Here is a 17370-nt window from a genome sequence, read left to right as displayed (position 1 = left end):
ACAAGTGAAAAAGGCTCTTTTCCTTTTTTAAGTCATACTATTGCTAGCTAGAATACCATTAACCAAGTAAGACAGTGGTTGTTTCAGTTTTGGGACACTGGAACACTGTGGGCTACTGTCTTGAAGAGTCAAAACCTTGGATAACCACAGGCCTCTGAACCTTATCTGCACTACTTCAATGCAGAATGCTGTTAAATTAGTACTCTTATACCCTTCCTGATAGCACAAGTCAAAAGCTTCTGTTCTGGCAAGGGTTGCTGGGACAGGAATACTGCTCAAACACGAGGCTGCTGTGTTGGCTGATGGCAGTTATTCACCATCCAAAGTTCCTACAGAACCTAAAATGACATTTTCCTTTCAGAAAAGTTTTGACTGTTTACAGTATCACTAAACCACTGAGCTACTTAGAACCCAGACATCCTGCCTCCCACCTCAAACCTTGTTGCTGTAAGCAGAGTAGATTACATTGTTGTAATCACTGCAATCATGTAATCATGTCAGATCATTGCTGTAGTGCAAACAAGTACAAACACACCCCTCCAAAAAAGTGAAATTGTCTCAATGCCCAGGTATGCTGAAAAACAAGGAAGGAAGGAAGGAAAACATCCTCTTCCTTTCACCATAGTGGGGAAACTCTCCAGAAAGGAACCCACAGTTGACTTTTTCAAATGCATACAGCCGGATACTGAAAATTTACAATGTGCACAGACCCTTCTGTTGCACATGTCTTAAGAAGGGCAGCCACCACAATGAATGATGCCATGTAAGGCCAAGAAAAATCAGTCACAAGGACACAAAAATACCCAGACCCACCGATCAGTGTACATTAGGTATATTATTTATTTACAGAGTGGAGATGCCTAATCAGTTATAAGGTTAGACACCCAATAATTCAGCCTTTTTTTTGTAAAAGTATATAAATATATACATGAAATTCTATGAAGTAAACATTATTAACTGTGATACAGTTAACATTCACTACTATCCTTATGCTAACAGGCATCTCTTAAAGCTTAAATGCTGATTTCAAGATACCTTCTATAAAACAGCTGTAATTGTACTAAAAGGGCAAAAATTCTGTGCCATATACAAGCTTTCAAAGGGAGACTAGTAAAATGTCTTTGTAATAAAGTTTGCCAGGATAAAAATACTGCTTCATCCCTCCCATTCCCCTACTCCGCAAGAAAAAAATACCCCAAAACAGTTGCAAAACTGCAGGAAGTACTATAAGATTACATTTTTTTCTTCTTGAATTCTTTTTTAAATTAAAACATTTTTATTTTTATTTATTTATTGTATTTTTATGACATATTAAGGAAGCTGCAAAAAAAATGCAGCTTTATTAAATATTGTTATACAAAAATCTCACCTATGTGTCCATGTGGCTGAAGACATTAGTGGTATTGTACGAGCTATCCCTTTCCCTTGTAATTATATACCTTAATTGGAATGATGGAGAGACTTTATAGAAAAGACATCTGACAGTAACTGAAGAAAGGGACTAGAAAACTATCGGCAGAACAAATAAAACACTCGAGAGCTTCTCGACCTCCTTGCTTCCTTATTTTATGAGCGCTTCTGCTTCAGTATTTTATTTGTCTCTCTGCTGTTCTTCATGTTGGAGATGATTCAGGACATAAAGGATAACTTGATAGCAGAAAATGTACTGATCCTGCAAGGGAAATTACAGAAATGTGAAAAATGCCTGCACCACCTAAGTGCTCTCACATGCACTTCACAGTTGTACAGCACCTGATTTCGACACTTATTCTACTATTAAATAATAATAACAACAACAATAATAATAATAAACAACACCCCCACACACAAAGAAAACAAAAAATCCCGAACAAACAAAAAGGCCACAGTGGAGAAATATTCAACCTCAACTTAAAACAAATACAGATACTCCTCTGCCACTAAAGATATATTTTTATATGGGACATTTATCCTCCTTTCATACCAAAAACACCTAAAGGAGAGTAGAAATGAAGACAGGAAGTGAATTTCAATGTCTTGCCAACTAATACAGAACTCAGACAGTGTAACTTCTTATCTTAATCTCAGTGATATAGATGTAGAGGCTAATGCATGTTTTGGGCTTTGAGGTTGGGATGGGGTTGATAATTTAGTGGTTTAATTTCAGGGTTTTTTTTAAACTATGACTTCATAATTCCTTCATATTCAAAGAAAAACTGCAGATTTTAACAAGACCTTGTGATGACCATCTCTAATGTAAATTAGTTCTAGATCTAGATTTTTCTTAAAAGCTTCATTTAACTTTTGGTTGAATATCTCCTCAAAGTAGATTTCAAGACATCTCTGGTAGTATCGGTGATTCATAGAAGCTACAGTTAGGCCTTCTCTTCAGTTTGTAATGCAATTTTTAGCCATAAAAGGTCAGCTATAAACACATGCTTTTGAAGATGAAAACTTGCTATTATTGTTTTTGTTTAAACACAGATCAAAACAGTACAGCATGTTAAAAATGGCTTGTGTTTCTAACTGTTAAATATATACTGCTACTCATCGGATTTAATTCCTGTGACACAAACATTGCATTAGAATGCACGAAGACAATCACTGTGTGCATCACAGGAAGTTCTCTGGCTTGTCAGCTGGTTTAGTGTGTACCTGGGGAAGGCAGACTCACCTCTGTCTGAACCATTCCGTGTCTCTGCAGACGCATCGTGCGCACCAGGTCTGAGATGTCAAACTACCAAAACAAGCAGCAAGTTAAGAACTTGAAAAAGACATACATGCATAGAAAAGAAACATCCCCAGCATCAAGCCAAGGAATAGAACCAGGTCCATTAGTAGTGAAATAAATGATTCACCATAGCCTATGCCTGTTTGGTAGAAAACCAGCATGTGCTGTCTCTGGGCAATCTGGATGTGGCCCTCCTACATCAGACACCATCCTTCTCTTGTTTTCTTTCTCTGTGCACCGGTCCTCTTGCTTACTGCTATTGGGAGCTGAATGTGCAGAAAGTTGAGCCCCTTGGTGCAACCTAACAAAACTCTTTTTATTTCCCCAGATCTATAAAGTACTAGACATTTAGAGGGTACTTAGTAATCTCACTAAGCTAAGCATGACCATAGCTCATCTTTTCTACAAGTTCACCAAAAGATTTGCTACACCAGGCTGCTGAAGGACAGAAACATAAGGAAGCTGGCACCCTCCTGTGGAACATCCTAGAAAGCATATCCCTGGTTGTGCTGGAGAAGTTAATCTACATGCCTCATCTGAGATGTTTGTAGTACACTGAGTTTTTGATTCAGTTGCCTAAACAGATACTCTGGTTAGCTTCTAGCTGTCCTGAAACAGTCCATGGATCTCTGACTGAGTGCCCCAGTGCTATTTAACATGAAAGTTCCACTGAGTACACACAGTCAGGTAAGGCAGGCATTTTTAACTTTTCCATCAATTGCCAAAGCCACTTAAGATCCCCTGAGCTAACCCAAGGACCAGTGGTTATAAGAGCTCTTCTCTCTTGGGGTCATCAGTGAAGAAACATTTCATAGGTACTGCTGTTTTACACCCTGCTTTATGACACATTAACACATGTCCAGTGTGCTACTGCCAAAAGCATGGCATATTCTTTAAGCAACTGAATAGCTTCAGTGGAACATACTTCCTACAGGTCAAAAGCACAACTGAGTCCATCCTCTTGGATACTCACATCGAGGTCTCTGCTGATCAACCCCAGAACAACATCTATACAAATAAGGGTCCCCGATCGCCCGATGCCTGCACTGCAGTGAGTTATAATGGGTCCCGACTTGTGGACGTGCCGCATGTAAGAGATGAAAGTGAGCAGGTCATCTGGCTGAGAAGGGGTGTCATGGTCAGGCCAGGCGATGAAGTTCAGGTGGGAAATGTGCCGTACTTCACCCGTCTGAGGTTCAAAAACAACAACAACATGTAACACATGGCAAGAATAAAAAGAAAAGAGAAAGTTCCCAAAGAAGAATCTCAGAAGAATGGGACTGGCCCAAAGAAGATGTTCTGTAATTCAATAAGAAAAGAGAAACAATGAGCTAAACTGAAAATAACTAGCAAGTAATTTAACAGTATAACGTTCACTTTGCAGACTGAGCTGATCACACAGAGGAATCAACCAGCCAGACTGAATTATTAGTGAATTTCATATCCCTATATATGTTTCTGCGGCCAAACAAAGCCAAAATTTAGTGTCTCATTAGCATAATGAAATCATCTCCTTGCCCAACTAAAAGGTCACGCAGTAGCACAAGCTGCAATGAGGAAGCGTTGCCCAGTCATGCAGTCCTGTTTGACCTCTTGATGCAGACAATGCAGTTGAAAGCAGGCAAGCTAGAGGTATAAGGATAAATATGCCAACACCCAGAAAAAGCTCTAAGCATGCAGAATTAGATTCACTTACCTGAATCTCTTCAAGCTCCAGCACTCTAATGATAAAGCCCTTCAGCTGCTGATGTCTCACAAGAGCAAGGCGTAGTCTATCAGTTATCATGGTGGTTTTATTGAGGACATCTGGCCAGTAACGCTGACATTTTATCTTTTCTCCTTCAACCTCCTGAGTCATCATGGCAATCACAGTACAGTTTTGTTCCCAAACCATTTGCCAGAAATCTGCTACAGTAGTAGGAAGAGGTCCTTGGCACGCAATGTAAACGAACTCCTCATTCCCCACCGGCATGCGAATGAAGCTGGCATTGATGTATCCACCTTCAATCCCAAGAGGTACTCTAGTGGTGTCATCTGCAATTCCCATACAATGAAAAGACCTCATGTTATGTGTGCACATAATTAGACCTTCAAACAATAGAGATGTGAGCTTTACACATTCACATAGAACTTATCTCCATAGATGCTTCCACAGATCTTACTCAAAAAAATAAATCACTTAAATACTTGATTTAGGATATTAATCAGTACCTCGAATAAAGAACACATCTAGAGGAGAAATACAAATCATCAGACAGGCAGGATGCATGATTTCAACTGCAGCACCTCTGAAAAACTGAGGTTAATATTTCTCATTCAGAACTAATCTTCGTCAGCTCTTACTTCTTGACACATCTCACACCTAACAATATTTTATGGCAGGAAATTTAATGACAATAGTATACATGTCTGGTTTTCCAATTTTACATGGGTAAAGCTAAAAAAAAATCTTATCTGGCTCCCTATGTATACATCACTTAAGACACAGGATCTGCTGACACAACAGAAAAGTCTGTGAACATCTATCCCTAACTACTACAATACAATAATATATTATTCACTTATCTCAAACTGCTTTATAAATGCTTGCTTTAATTTTTTCCCTACTAGGATGAAAAATCAAATCATCCGACTTCTGATCTAATCCATCTGACCATAGAGCTGGTAACAGAATATCAACAGTGAACTTCAGATTAGTTAGGACTCACAAGGAAGTATGTTTTTATATCTGTTCTTTTTCCTGTTCTCCTTTGCTTGTCCTATCAAACACTGATCCAGAGGTTTTAACTCCTGAAGGTTCTGTAAAGAAGAAATTACACGTGCATTAGGAAAACACTGAACAGTAACAAGTGTTAAGAGGAATTATATGATGAAGTCATTAACAAATAGAATTGTTAAAAATCAAATCCTAATGTGGCGATGCAAAATAATGCAGTTGTAAGAAGGAATCTAATTTTACACTGCTAAGAAAATGAAACAAAACAAAACCCCCACCTACTATACAGTAAATATTTTATCTCATTCTCCCAAAAGAGAGATCATATAACACGGCTGACTTAAGACTTTGGAAAGACTGGTTTCACGTTCAGCAGCTAGGTTTCACAGCCTTTATTTACTTTGTCTATGCCTGTTAACATCATATTCACTTGGCAATTTACCAGAACCAAGAATGATGTAAACATACTTTTGAATTGAATTGAATTCAAACTAATCTTATCTCTCAGCAGCTAGTAGGGGGAAGGGAGAGAAGTCTTTGGTGTTACTTCTTTTCATCCCTTTTGAGCTGCCAATTAAAGAGCTGTGGTATTCAAGGCAATGAAGATCCAGCCATTCTATTCTTGTTTCATACAGGAAAAAAGGACTTTAAGGGACAAGTAGTTACTCACTTCAATCTCTTTAGAAGGGACTCCCTGTTCCAGCAATCCACGCAACATCCTGATCACTGACTTCAATTTGGCTCCTGAGTACTTGCCTCCAGGGAGCACATTCACAGTTGGGAGTGCAGAGATCTCTTCGTTTGTCACTAGAGGGAAATCTAGCGGAAGGACAAGACTGATTTATATAAATATAAATAAATATCTAAAACTAGGGAAACAAGCCATAGCGCAATGCTGGATTTGCATGTTGCTGTTCACCACTGCACTACAAATGCCTCCATACACCTGAGAGAATATACTTCTCAGTTGCAGAGGCAAAACCAAATTAACTAACAAAACCAGCATGACACAAAATCAGCTCTGGTGAATCCAGGAACCAAAGGGAGTATTTTCCTGAAATTCCAATAAATACATTGAAACAAACTTCAAATACATTTTTAAATCTAAGTTCTTAAAAAATTGATGAATGCACACAGGCATGAATTCAGATCTCTCCACTTAAGACAGTACAGCCTGTGACTTGGTTTTCAGCACTTAACATGTATGTAACACATCTCCTGGTTATCACTTGAAAGACAACTTTTTTCCAATACAGCTTGCCTTCCATCAGGCCTTCAGTGCTTCTCTGAAGAACAATAAAATATACCTGGCATTGTAATTCAAAGTGTCCTAAATCTACTGACAGGCTGCCCACGGAAGTGGTCACAGCACCAAGCCTGACAGAGTTCAAGAAGCATTTGGACAATACTCTCAGGCACATGGTGTGAATCTTGGGGATGGTCCTGTGCAGTGCCAGGAGCTTGACTCAATGATCCTTGTGGGTCCCTTCAACTCAGCATATTCTGTGACTTTGTCTGAAGTATTACATAGATTATCCTTTTTTTTTTTTTTTTAAATGAATGCAAAGGGCTGCTGTATACGAATTTCAGGAACTGACATTTCTAATGCCATCTCAAAAAAGTGAAGACTAGAGTCTTCCAAACACATCAAACAGTGTAGAGTTACACTCTGCCACATTGAGCAGCAGTGGAGGAATGACAGTCAAGACAAAGAAAAAATATTGCCTAATTTGAGCATGGAGTAATTGGTATGTGAAGCATCAATCTGATCACAGTCAAATATCTATATTGTTACAGCTTTTGTCAAATAGATACTAAGGAAGAAAGCATCTCAGCTGGTTCCAACTCTTCTACATCTACAGATGCAAAGTTGCCAATACTTGCTCCCATTAACTCTCACACATTTATTACCCAAAGCTGTAGAGATCCTTTCCAGGTGGCCGCTAAGCTGTTTGAATTCTCATTATACCTGCCTTTACACCCTCAAAACAATATCCAAAACACCTCAATATTCACTTCCGTCTATTTAATGTGATCCTCAGTTTTCTATTGATTATTTGCTAAATGTTCTTGCCTTTATTTACACGTTCCTGGCTGACTGATTCAATTGGCAGTTCATCACTTCCCCACGTGATTTCATCGTCGTCTGCTTGGCTCAAGGAGGGCTGTGGAGGAGATCTGTAAGAGAACAAAGTATGGAAGTAAAAAAGAACACCTAGAAATAACCAACACATTTGCAATCTAGTAAAAAAAGTCTCCAGAAAGTAAATTATAGCTACAAGTATTTCTGGACTAGACCTATACAAGTGATCTCAAAAACCTAACTTTTTTTTTTTTTTTTTAATATCCTCAGAGGGGACCTAAATAAAGTAACAGTGGAAAAAGAGTTGGGAATACATGACTCTAGTAATAACTTTCCAAAGGCTAAGCAACTAAATAGCATCCAATAACAGATTTTTATCATTCATATAATTCAGTACCTACACACTAGAACATCTATTTTCAATTGGAAGTTTTCTATCTTTGTTGAAGATGGTGATAAACGTATTAAGTATTTGAGGTCATAATGTCACTGCTTGTGCTAAGTCTCAATCCAAAACTTCCCACAAAGTTAAAGACATAAAAGCATAAAAACTTTGACTAAAATTTCACTAAGACTAAGGACTAAAATTATTTCACAAAGAAAAACAATCTTGGGAATTCATACAGTTCAAAGTGGCTCAAAGGGACAAATAGTAACTTGGTCAGGTATGTCCTTAGTACTCCATGTAAAATAAATAAGCCCCAGGCACCCAGTGGGAACCATTGGAAGTATACAGGTGAGTTACAGTGCTCTAAAACCAGAAGAAGTAACACTAATGAAGCTTATACAGATTTGAACTGAAGACAACATTGTTTGAATGTTTTCTTCATATACAAGTACCAAATAGTACAATGTAAATTATGTTATTTGGAGGCATCTGAACACAGTCCAGTGGTTTGCTATAACCATGTATCAAAGGAACAAGTAAAACTAGGGCATAGTAAACCACAAAGCTGAATAGTATTCAGGCAAATTATAACCTTTCAAATAAGGAATAGACAGAGAAAATTCAACAAGACATTGCATAGATATTTTACTAGGTTTGTTTTGGTTTGGGGTTGGTTTGTTGTTTTTTGTTGTTGCTGTTTTTCTCTTATTATAACATATTCCACTTCAGAGTTTCAGACTCCATAGGTTTGCTTTCAAACAACACTGGAACAGAAATCTTACCTTTCTGGCACAGCTTTTGCTTCACAATAGTCTTCACAACCATTTACATGTGTTGGCTAGTAGAAGAAATATTTCAAAACACATTAAAGGACATAGTTACAACATTCACCCAGTGCAAACTTTAAACAATTAACAATTACATGGACTATTTCTGAAGGGTACTAAGTTCAAAGCAGCACATAATGAAAGACTTTCCTCTTTTAGACATCTCATTAACCCAAAATAACAGAGGACAAGAACACTAAGCACTTGGAAAAATACTGTGCTGTAACAAGGCCAAAAAACTATGCTAAAATCAATCCTGACTCACAGCAGCATTAGAGTCATCTAAGTTAGAGTCATTTAATTTGACTTTTTTTGGTTTTAATACTTAAAAACCCTTTATGAGATAAGTTTGATAGTGAAAACTGCCTCCTGTCAAGCCACAGTTCCTATACAGAACAGAACAGGGCTTGACCTCTAAATGACACATACTCCCATATGCATCTTCCTCAACAGACATGAAGACTCAAAAGACAAGGTGACATTTCTATCCTTCTTTCAAGAAAAATGCCATAAAACAATTTATACTTCTTAGGCCAACTTGCAAGTTTCCACTGCCATACTCAGAGAGCTTTGCTCGTGGCTCTCCTAGAGCACACTGACACAGAGCCAGGTTCCTGATTTGATTTTCAGCTCTACTAACTGGACAGAAAGCTGCAGCAGCGAGGATATGCTGGATAGACAGAGTTCTGCTGATTTGAAACATGAGACAAAACCTAGGCATCTAGTGATTGATGTAAAACAGGACACATAATACTGTAGGGTAACAACATACAGAAGCTATTCAAGCTAATGAACTTATGCTAGCAAAAAACTGTAGAAGAAATTTCAAATATATGTTTTGGATAGTGAAGTTTAGACAGCATTCATTGTGACTGCTTCCCTTCTTTGAGCAGGAATCAATGAAATCTTAGATTAAATGCCTGAAGTAACATTAACAAGGTAGTTTATTACCATTCTTTTTGAAAAAAATAGTTGCTGGACTTTATATGACAGCGTAAAATAACTATATGCTTTGTTCTTTTATATGGTTAATTTATGACAATCATTTGCTATTTAAATAATAAATGTTTGTACACCATTTAAAGCTACTACTGACAATGATGTTCTCATTTAAAAGACATTTAAAGTTATTTCCAGTAAGGAAAATAAATTCAAAGGGTGTCTGAGAAACCAAAATCGGCAAATGTCTGACAGCTTCTTGCCATCCTACCTCTGAAAAATCTTCAGGTAAAGACGAACCATCACAGTCTGTGTCTTCAGACTTATCTTCTGTCACCTTTCCATTCATCTCTATTGAATAAGAAAATCTGGAGATGCAGCATAAACATACCAAAAGATGTCCAGGAGCCACTCCCTCACAGATGTGAATCCTGTTAACACCTCTCTGGCACTACACAGGGAATACAGGTGCCAGAATAACCGAGAAACATTTTTTAAGTCCCTTTGCTGCCAGCACGTTGGAAAAGAGCTTACTGTACAGGATAATCAGATTTTAGGCTCCTTTATTTTATAACTGGAACAGCTTTCATGGTATATGAGGCTGTTTGCACAGCTAACAGAACATCTGTGTCACAGCATAAACAGATGGACAGGCTGGTACTACTAAATTATCATATTCTCATGTCAACAGTTTTTCTGCAATTCAGTTACTTTTGGACCAGAGTAGATCTAAATCAGGATTCTACTCGCTCTTTGTATTAACAAAACCTAATTAGGATGTGCCAGATAAAATTTGATTTGTGTCTGTCTGCTATGGTAGCACCCCACTGCTGTATCTTATGGATTCAATTCACCTTCAGTTGCAAAGGATGGATGCCAGCTACAAGAAATTGGAATTGGTGGAACTCCAGTGATATTCCTCAGCTGGCACAGCCAGAACCTCAGTAATCTCTGATTTCCAATGTAATAACCAATGACAATAACCCAATGATCTTGAGGTGCATCAAAAGTGCTGAAATAATTATAATTTTGGAAGGTATATCTTGAGTTTTGGAAGAAATCTTTACAGAAGTAGCAAGCATCTCACCTGAACTTTTGGAGCATGCGTACCTAGTGTGATACCACAAAGGGACTACAAATCCTACTGCTTACTAAATTTCGGGTAATAACAAGTGGAGCTGAGGAAGAGAAAGGTGTACAGGCAGAAGTAGGTACTGAAATAAACCCCAATCATTCTAAAAGAGACAAAGCAGGTTGGAAAATTGTTTGGTTTTGAGAGATCTCAAATTTCCAAATTGTGCAATCTGCTATCAATGAAACATCAAAATGCTTCAGCATTCCAATACAACTGTAGCTGCAGGACCAGGTACCTAAACAACATCAATTTCACTCAAGAGACAAGAATGCAGAATGGGATTCATCTTCCCAGACTACTTAAAGCAAAATCCAACCAGATTTATCAAACCAGAACCTGATTCATTAAGTTGCATCTGAATCAGCAACTATTTGTCTGTGTTCAACTTGGGAAACTTTCAGTTCATACATCAACTCTCCCTCTGGACAAATCAACTACTTATTTGGCACCTTCTTTCAAAAAGTGTTTTGCTGTTAATGATATGCTTTTTTAATGGCTCATGTTACCTGGCAGATGATCTTCTGATGCAGCCTTCTTGAGATGCAGAAGACTCTGAGCATCTGAATTTGCATTATTACGATTTAGGAGGTTCTGAGCTTCCTCATCTACAACATCCAACAGATATTGGACAACTTCATTGTGATCATCCTCATCGTAATACTCATCATCTGGAATCTCTGTTCCTGAAGAAAAATAGTACAAAATGACAAGTTTTCCCAATATAGGATGGCTTGCGGGAAAAAAATTAAAAGGGCAGGCACCATGGCATTATCTCTAGATGTTACCATGGCTTGTCTTCATTTCTCTCTAACACAGAATCCAATTTCCATAAATCTACTTTCAACATCAACTAATCCTCTAAAGCAAAGCACACAACTTGGAGATGATCTTCCAAAATTGACTGCCAGCCCAACATTGACTTATTTCAGCATATTCAACAATGCTGTGATTCTCTTGCACACTAAAGACAAAATAATGCTGTCCCCACCTCACCTCCTCTTACCTGATTTGTCCATGTGCTTAGAAAAATCTGATATCTGATTGGTAAATCCTAGGGAAGGTGAATCTCCTGGTCCTGAGAGGTTCATTAGTCCCTTCGTGTGATGGATATTGTTTTCTGTATTTCCCTGAGAAGGTCCTAGGATGCCATTGCCATTTATCTAAGAAAGCAAAGAACAGTTCAAACTAGCTCTTAAAAGAGTCTGGCAGTTTGTTGAAGCAGAAACCAACCACTAAAAAGTTCTTTTCTCAGCAACAAAACAATACAATATGAATCAGAGTTTATCTGAGATAGCTGGGTGATGGGTGGGAAGCTTTTAGGTGTGTTAAAATTTGATATGAAAAGAACAAAGCAAAAAGATTTTAAAGTACTATGAGAAAAAGAGTACGTGTTGATGAAGAAGCAGCTTCTACAAGAGAGCACATAGTAGTATTTAACATTATTATAACCTCTACAAAACATATGCAGGCTTCAATACTTTTGGTCCCACAACACAGCATTTCTCAGGAAAAACAAGGGGAGAAAAAAGAAAACCACCTAGCAAATGTAACATGCAAGCATCTGCATAAACCGTGGGCTGAATGGAGTTTTCTGGATCACAGCCTTGCATCCTTCTCATATTACCACTTGTCTTTCAATAAAGCTGTTCCAAAGAAAGAGCAGACCAATTTAAAAAGCTTGCGTATTTATTATGATCACTGCTTATTCGTATCAACTGACAATAGTGGGTTTGCATACTTCGATTAATGGATTGTTTAATTTATTTATTTATTTTTTTAAAGTGTGTAAAGTAGATCCTTTTCTCTGGTTCATGATAATAGGCACAACAGAGGAATAGTTACCTTGGGCCCGTAAGCATCAATTGTCTTTACTGTTTTATCACAGGGATCACCACAGGAACAGCCTAAACAAAAATGGGTAAAAAACAACAACCTCACAGCAATTTTTCACAGAAACTAAATTAGTCCCCATCAATTATTTTATGAAAGAAACAAGGCATTTAATATTATGTTATGACATGAGTAGCATTTCTGCCTGCCTGGTTTCTCAGCACTGCCAAACATACATCTGATTGACTATACTCCATAATGCTTTTTGAATGTTATATTCAATGGGATCAGAAAGCCTGAATACAAGCAAGCAACTCTAGGCAAAGAGAAATATTGATAAAAATTTTAATGAAGTACAGTGGAAACATGCACCTTTGGGAACAGGGTTGATTCCCTTTCCCTTGAAATGTACAAAATACAACCCCACTATGACCTGTCAATGATTACATTTTTTTAAAAAACATCATCTGACATCTGGGTCTTTGTTCAAAGGTACCCTTCCCTTCTTGGTAAAGAAAAGAATGACACTGTGATGTCAGAGACCACTGCCTACCCCAGAGGTACCATTACTAGTATTATAAATGAGACCAAGTGGAAGCAGTAGATGATATACACCCAGCTACTAGTGAAGTTCTGGATCTTCATATACTTTATGCTCTTATAAATGAAGGAACCAGTAGATGAAATAAATGAAGACTGAGAGTAACCTTACGTCTTGTCATGACCTATAGATGACAAGTCATCTACAGGAAGGGGGTTTTAAGTGGGATCTTTCAAGATTTGGTTATAGGATTTGCTCCTAATGAATATCTTGACTATGTTTATTGAAACAAAATGAGTAGCATGCTTGGAAAATATGGGGACAACACTACTGTTAGAGCTGCAATAATTTCATTAGGTGAGATCAGTACTCCAAGTTATCAAGATACACTAAAGGAAGCATGAAAAACAAGACTACAATGAATCAAGTCAAATGCTAAGGGCCACATTTCAAAAAAAAGTTAATGGTAAATAACTGCATAAGCAGTTGCTCTGCACAGAAGTGCAGGTGATAAAGGACCCCGAGTCTAAGAAAGTGAACAAGGAACTTGAAGCCTTTTCCAATGTAACAAATTGGTATTTTTATGCCTGAACAGAGGAAACAACATCAACATCGTCGTTATTATTAATAACAGTTATAATAATCAACTGATTTTTTTTTTAACTCCTTGAAAGACTTAAGCTTGATATTAGAGAGAATTTCTAAACTACATGAGAAACGGAATCATAAAGAGGCTATTGTTGAATCTCTTTTCATGTAGCTTTTAAAAGAAAGATCAAGTAAACAGCTGTTGGAGCTGATCACAGTAAGTTGGACTAGGATAGTATCTTAAGGCCCGTAGCAGTTCCTTCATTTTTATAAACATGTGCATTTCACTTGCAATGAGTAAGAGTACAAATCTTACCATTAGCTTTCACTGGCCATGGATTTGAGTTTTCAGGGCTTTTGGATTTTGGGAGCACTGCATGACCATCTCTAAGAAAAGAAATATTTACAGAAATCTTTATTAAAAATAAATAAATAAATCACGGTAATCATCACATATCGATGTAAATAGTACTATCGGTAAAATTGCTAATCATGCTTTCCATTTTAACAGTTTTGGAATACTTAAGATATTCAATGACAAAGAATAAGCAGTGATAGCTATGTAATTTCCTACTTCAGGGAGCACTGAAGAGTTCATAAGAATTGGACTTTCCTTCTAGATTCTGACAAAAAGATTCAACCCTGCAGCCCCAGGACTTTGCAACTCCTTCCCTTTCTGGGATAAAACACAGTGGGAAGGAGAAAGGGAGAGAAGAAGCAAAGAACAGCAGGCATGGTTGGAAGACTTAAAAAAAAATGAAGTAAATGTTTCAGTTTTAGGTAAATATTGAAACAGAGTAATGTAGAGAGTTTTTTTACACTGTTGCCATAAAAGAACAGCAGGGGTCAGTGAAAACACAGTGGCACACACAGTGGCACACTAGGAGTTGTGCCACAGGGTTTTGACATTCATCAGTGTGCTGCGACAACCATGTGACAGTAGAACTATTTAAGCACAAACCAACATTTTATCTCATTTTTATGATTACAGAAATCTCAGTAGCAGCTTTGAGAAAAGGAGTATTTGTATAACCATTTTCATATTTTGAAAACAGTATTTTCATAGAATCATTAAGGTTGGAAGAGTACTCCAAGATCATCAAGTCCAACCTCTGACTGAACACCACCTTGTGAACTAAACCATTGCACTAAGTACCATGTCCAGTCGTTTTTTGAATGCTTTCAGGAACAGTGACTCCACCACCTCCCTGGGCAGCCCATTCCAATGTTTAACCACCTTTTCAGTGAAAAAATTCTTCCTGATGTCCAACCTGAATCTCCTCTGGCACAGCTTGAGGCCATTGCCTTGTGTCCTGTCACTAGCTTCCTGGGAGAAGAGGCCAATCCCCACCTTGCTATAACCTCCGTTCAGGTAGTTGTAGATAGTGATAAGGGTTTCCCTGAGCCTCCTTTTCTTCAGACTGAACACCTCCAGCTCCCTCAGTTGTCTGTCATAGGACTTATTCTCTAAACCTTTCAGCAGCTCCATTGCCCTTCTCTGGACTTACTCCAGCACCTCAATGTGTTTTTTGAAGTGAGGTCCCAGAACTGGACACAGCACTTGGGATGTGGCCTCACCAGTGCTGAGTACAGAGGTACAATGATTTCCCTGGTCCTACTGGACACACTTTTTGATCCAGGTCAGGATGCCATTGGCCTTGGCCACCCGGGCACACTGCTGGCTCACATTCAGCCGCTGTCAACAAGCACCCCCCAGGCCCTTTTCCACTGGGTCACCTTTCAGCCACTCTTTCCCCACCCTGTAGTGCTGCAGAGGGTTGTTGTGACCCAAGGGCAGGGGGTTTGTCTGAACACTTGTAGTTCATAGCTGGACACAGCCTTGTGTTCCCAAGAAACACAAAGCACGGCAAGTACCAAGTACCCTTCTGCTCCACTACAGCAAAAAACAGTGAACATACAGATCCTCTCTGTGGCATCAGCCCTCAATAACATGCCACCTAGTATCACTGGGGTGAATTTCCTGTCATATCGGGAACACGTTTTACCCATATACTCATACAATCATGCAAGAAAAATAAAACCTTCCAAAACATACCTGGTTGCTTTGAGTACCACTTTTGGAAGGTATGTTTCCAGCATTCTTCTGGCTTCTTTCAGAGTCATTCCCTGTGTGCTTACTCCATTAATGTAATGGATAATATCTAGTACATGGAGACTCTCATCTCTGGCAGCAACCGATTTGGGGAGAATGTCACTAATATACACAACTTGATAAAGGCTGTCATGACCTCCTGATAACAACAAACCTATGAAGGAAAAGAGGGGGGGAAAAAAAACAAATCAAGCTTTCTTTGTAACTGAAGGGGATAATTTTGCTTTAGGCCCAAAAGCAGTGTAATTGTGTGTTACCTAGCTCCTCCTTATGGCACATTAGTGTAATATCAGGCAGTAAATGAGGCAACACTGGCATCTTTGGTAACTCCAAAACACGCCCTAGCACTAATCTGACAGTCCTTGGGGCAGCACGGAGAAAGTTTACTGCATCAGTATGGCTCATGTTGGTGACATCAATGTCATTAACCTGCAAAAATAAAAGAAACAGAGATCTCCTTGTTAAGTTCCAAGTAAGACAGCATTACTGAGGAACCATTTACTGCTGTTCCTCAACTGCTATCAAATTATGTCTCTCAGAAGGTGCATGCCTTTATTCCTTAACCACATTTGATTTTTTTTTTTTGACTCAAAGTTGTCCTTTTCATGCAATCCCTCCATCTGAAAACATTAATTCTCTCACTTTTATCAGTCGGTCTCCAGGTCGTAGTCTCCCATCACTTTTGGCAGGATCCTGAACAATGTCATGAATGTAGCAGCCAACATTATCATTACCTTTGGTCACTGTGAAACCCAGACTACCCTTTTCTGACTTTGTCATAGTGACTCGGAGCTCTACCTCCTAGGGGAAGAAAACAGCACTTTACAATGCAGACAGTCAGAAGTAACATGAACATTTTACTGAATTTAAGACAGTTAGAAACAGACAACTGATTTACCTATTTATTTAAATGACAGAACCAAATAATGTTCTGTGTGGAGTTAACCTTGGGCTAAAGGTTAACTTTAAACAAAATTGTGAAGGCCCATGTCAAAACTGCCACCCTATTTTACCTTCATCTAGTTCCATATATAAAAAAGGCTCTGCGTTTTTAAATAACACATCAGGAAGTATTCAGAACAAAGTATGTGAACATTTCTACAGTGAAGTGAACAATCTCCTATAGTGAGATACAATACTATAGCTTATCTTGGAACTGAACACATGGACATGTTTGGCCTGTTTTAATTTGCATTAATTTTGATTTGAAAGATATGGATCTGCCTCATTTGCAGTTAAAAAAAAATCACCAAGCATCAGGAAGGTTTGAGAAAAAGTTCTGAAGGAGGGACTAAGAAAAATACAACTTGTTTCTTGTCAAAATGGAGTATAAGCTAGAATAGCTTTGTAACCTGAAAGACCTTCACAACTGAGGCATATCAAGGCTCAATTTTAATTTTTTTTCAGTCTTTGAATAAGTTATGTGAGGATATGGAAGCAAAAGTCCCTTCTGATACACAAGACACTTCTGGGGTGGCAAGAAGCTATCCCAGGAGAGCC

The 17370-nt window shown here is 38.2% G+C and overlaps 1 protein-coding gene across 1 annotated transcript in view; it reads right to left on the bottom strand.

The window, feature by feature from the left end:
* Window positions 1-816: 816 nt before the first annotated feature.
* PTPN13 (protein tyrosine phosphatase non-receptor type 13) overlaps window positions 817-17370 on the bottom strand; it is a 117520-nt gene continuing 100966 nt past the window's right edge. The window contains exons 33-48 of the mRNA XM_064651678.1: window positions 16513-16671; window positions 16128-16299; window positions 15814-16024; window positions 14074-14144; window positions 12641-12702; window positions 11802-11958; window positions 11305-11481; window positions 9935-10014; window positions 8680-8735; window positions 7501-7604; window positions 6097-6245; window positions 5419-5509; window positions 4407-4744; window positions 3684-3899; window positions 2654-2716; window positions 817-1672 (exon numbers count right to left, since the gene is read on the bottom strand). Coding sequence (XP_064507748.1) covers window positions 1592-1672; window positions 2654-2716; window positions 3684-3899; window positions 4407-4744; window positions 5419-5509; window positions 6097-6245; window positions 7501-7604; window positions 8680-8735; window positions 9935-10014; window positions 11305-11481; window positions 11802-11958; window positions 12641-12702; window positions 14074-14144; window positions 15814-16024; window positions 16128-16299; window positions 16513-16671 — 2187 coding nt within the window. The 3' untranslated portion in view covers window positions 817-1591. The remainder of the gene's footprint in view (window positions 1673-2653; window positions 2717-3683; window positions 3900-4406; window positions 4745-5418; window positions 5510-6096; window positions 6246-7500; window positions 7605-8679; window positions 8736-9934; window positions 10015-11304; window positions 11482-11801; window positions 11959-12640; window positions 12703-14073; window positions 14145-15813; window positions 16025-16127; window positions 16300-16512; window positions 16672-17370) is intronic.

Source organism: Pseudopipra pipra, chromosome 4, assembly GCF_036250125.1.
Source record: "Pseudopipra pipra isolate bDixPip1 chromosome 4, bDixPip1.hap1, whole genome shotgun sequence".
Classification (NCBI taxonomy): domain Eukaryota; kingdom Metazoa; phylum Chordata; class Aves; order Passeriformes; family Pipridae; genus Pseudopipra; species Pseudopipra pipra.
The sequence above is the reverse complement of the archived record's forward strand: the minus strand, read 5'-3'. Positions and strand labels throughout refer to the sequence as shown.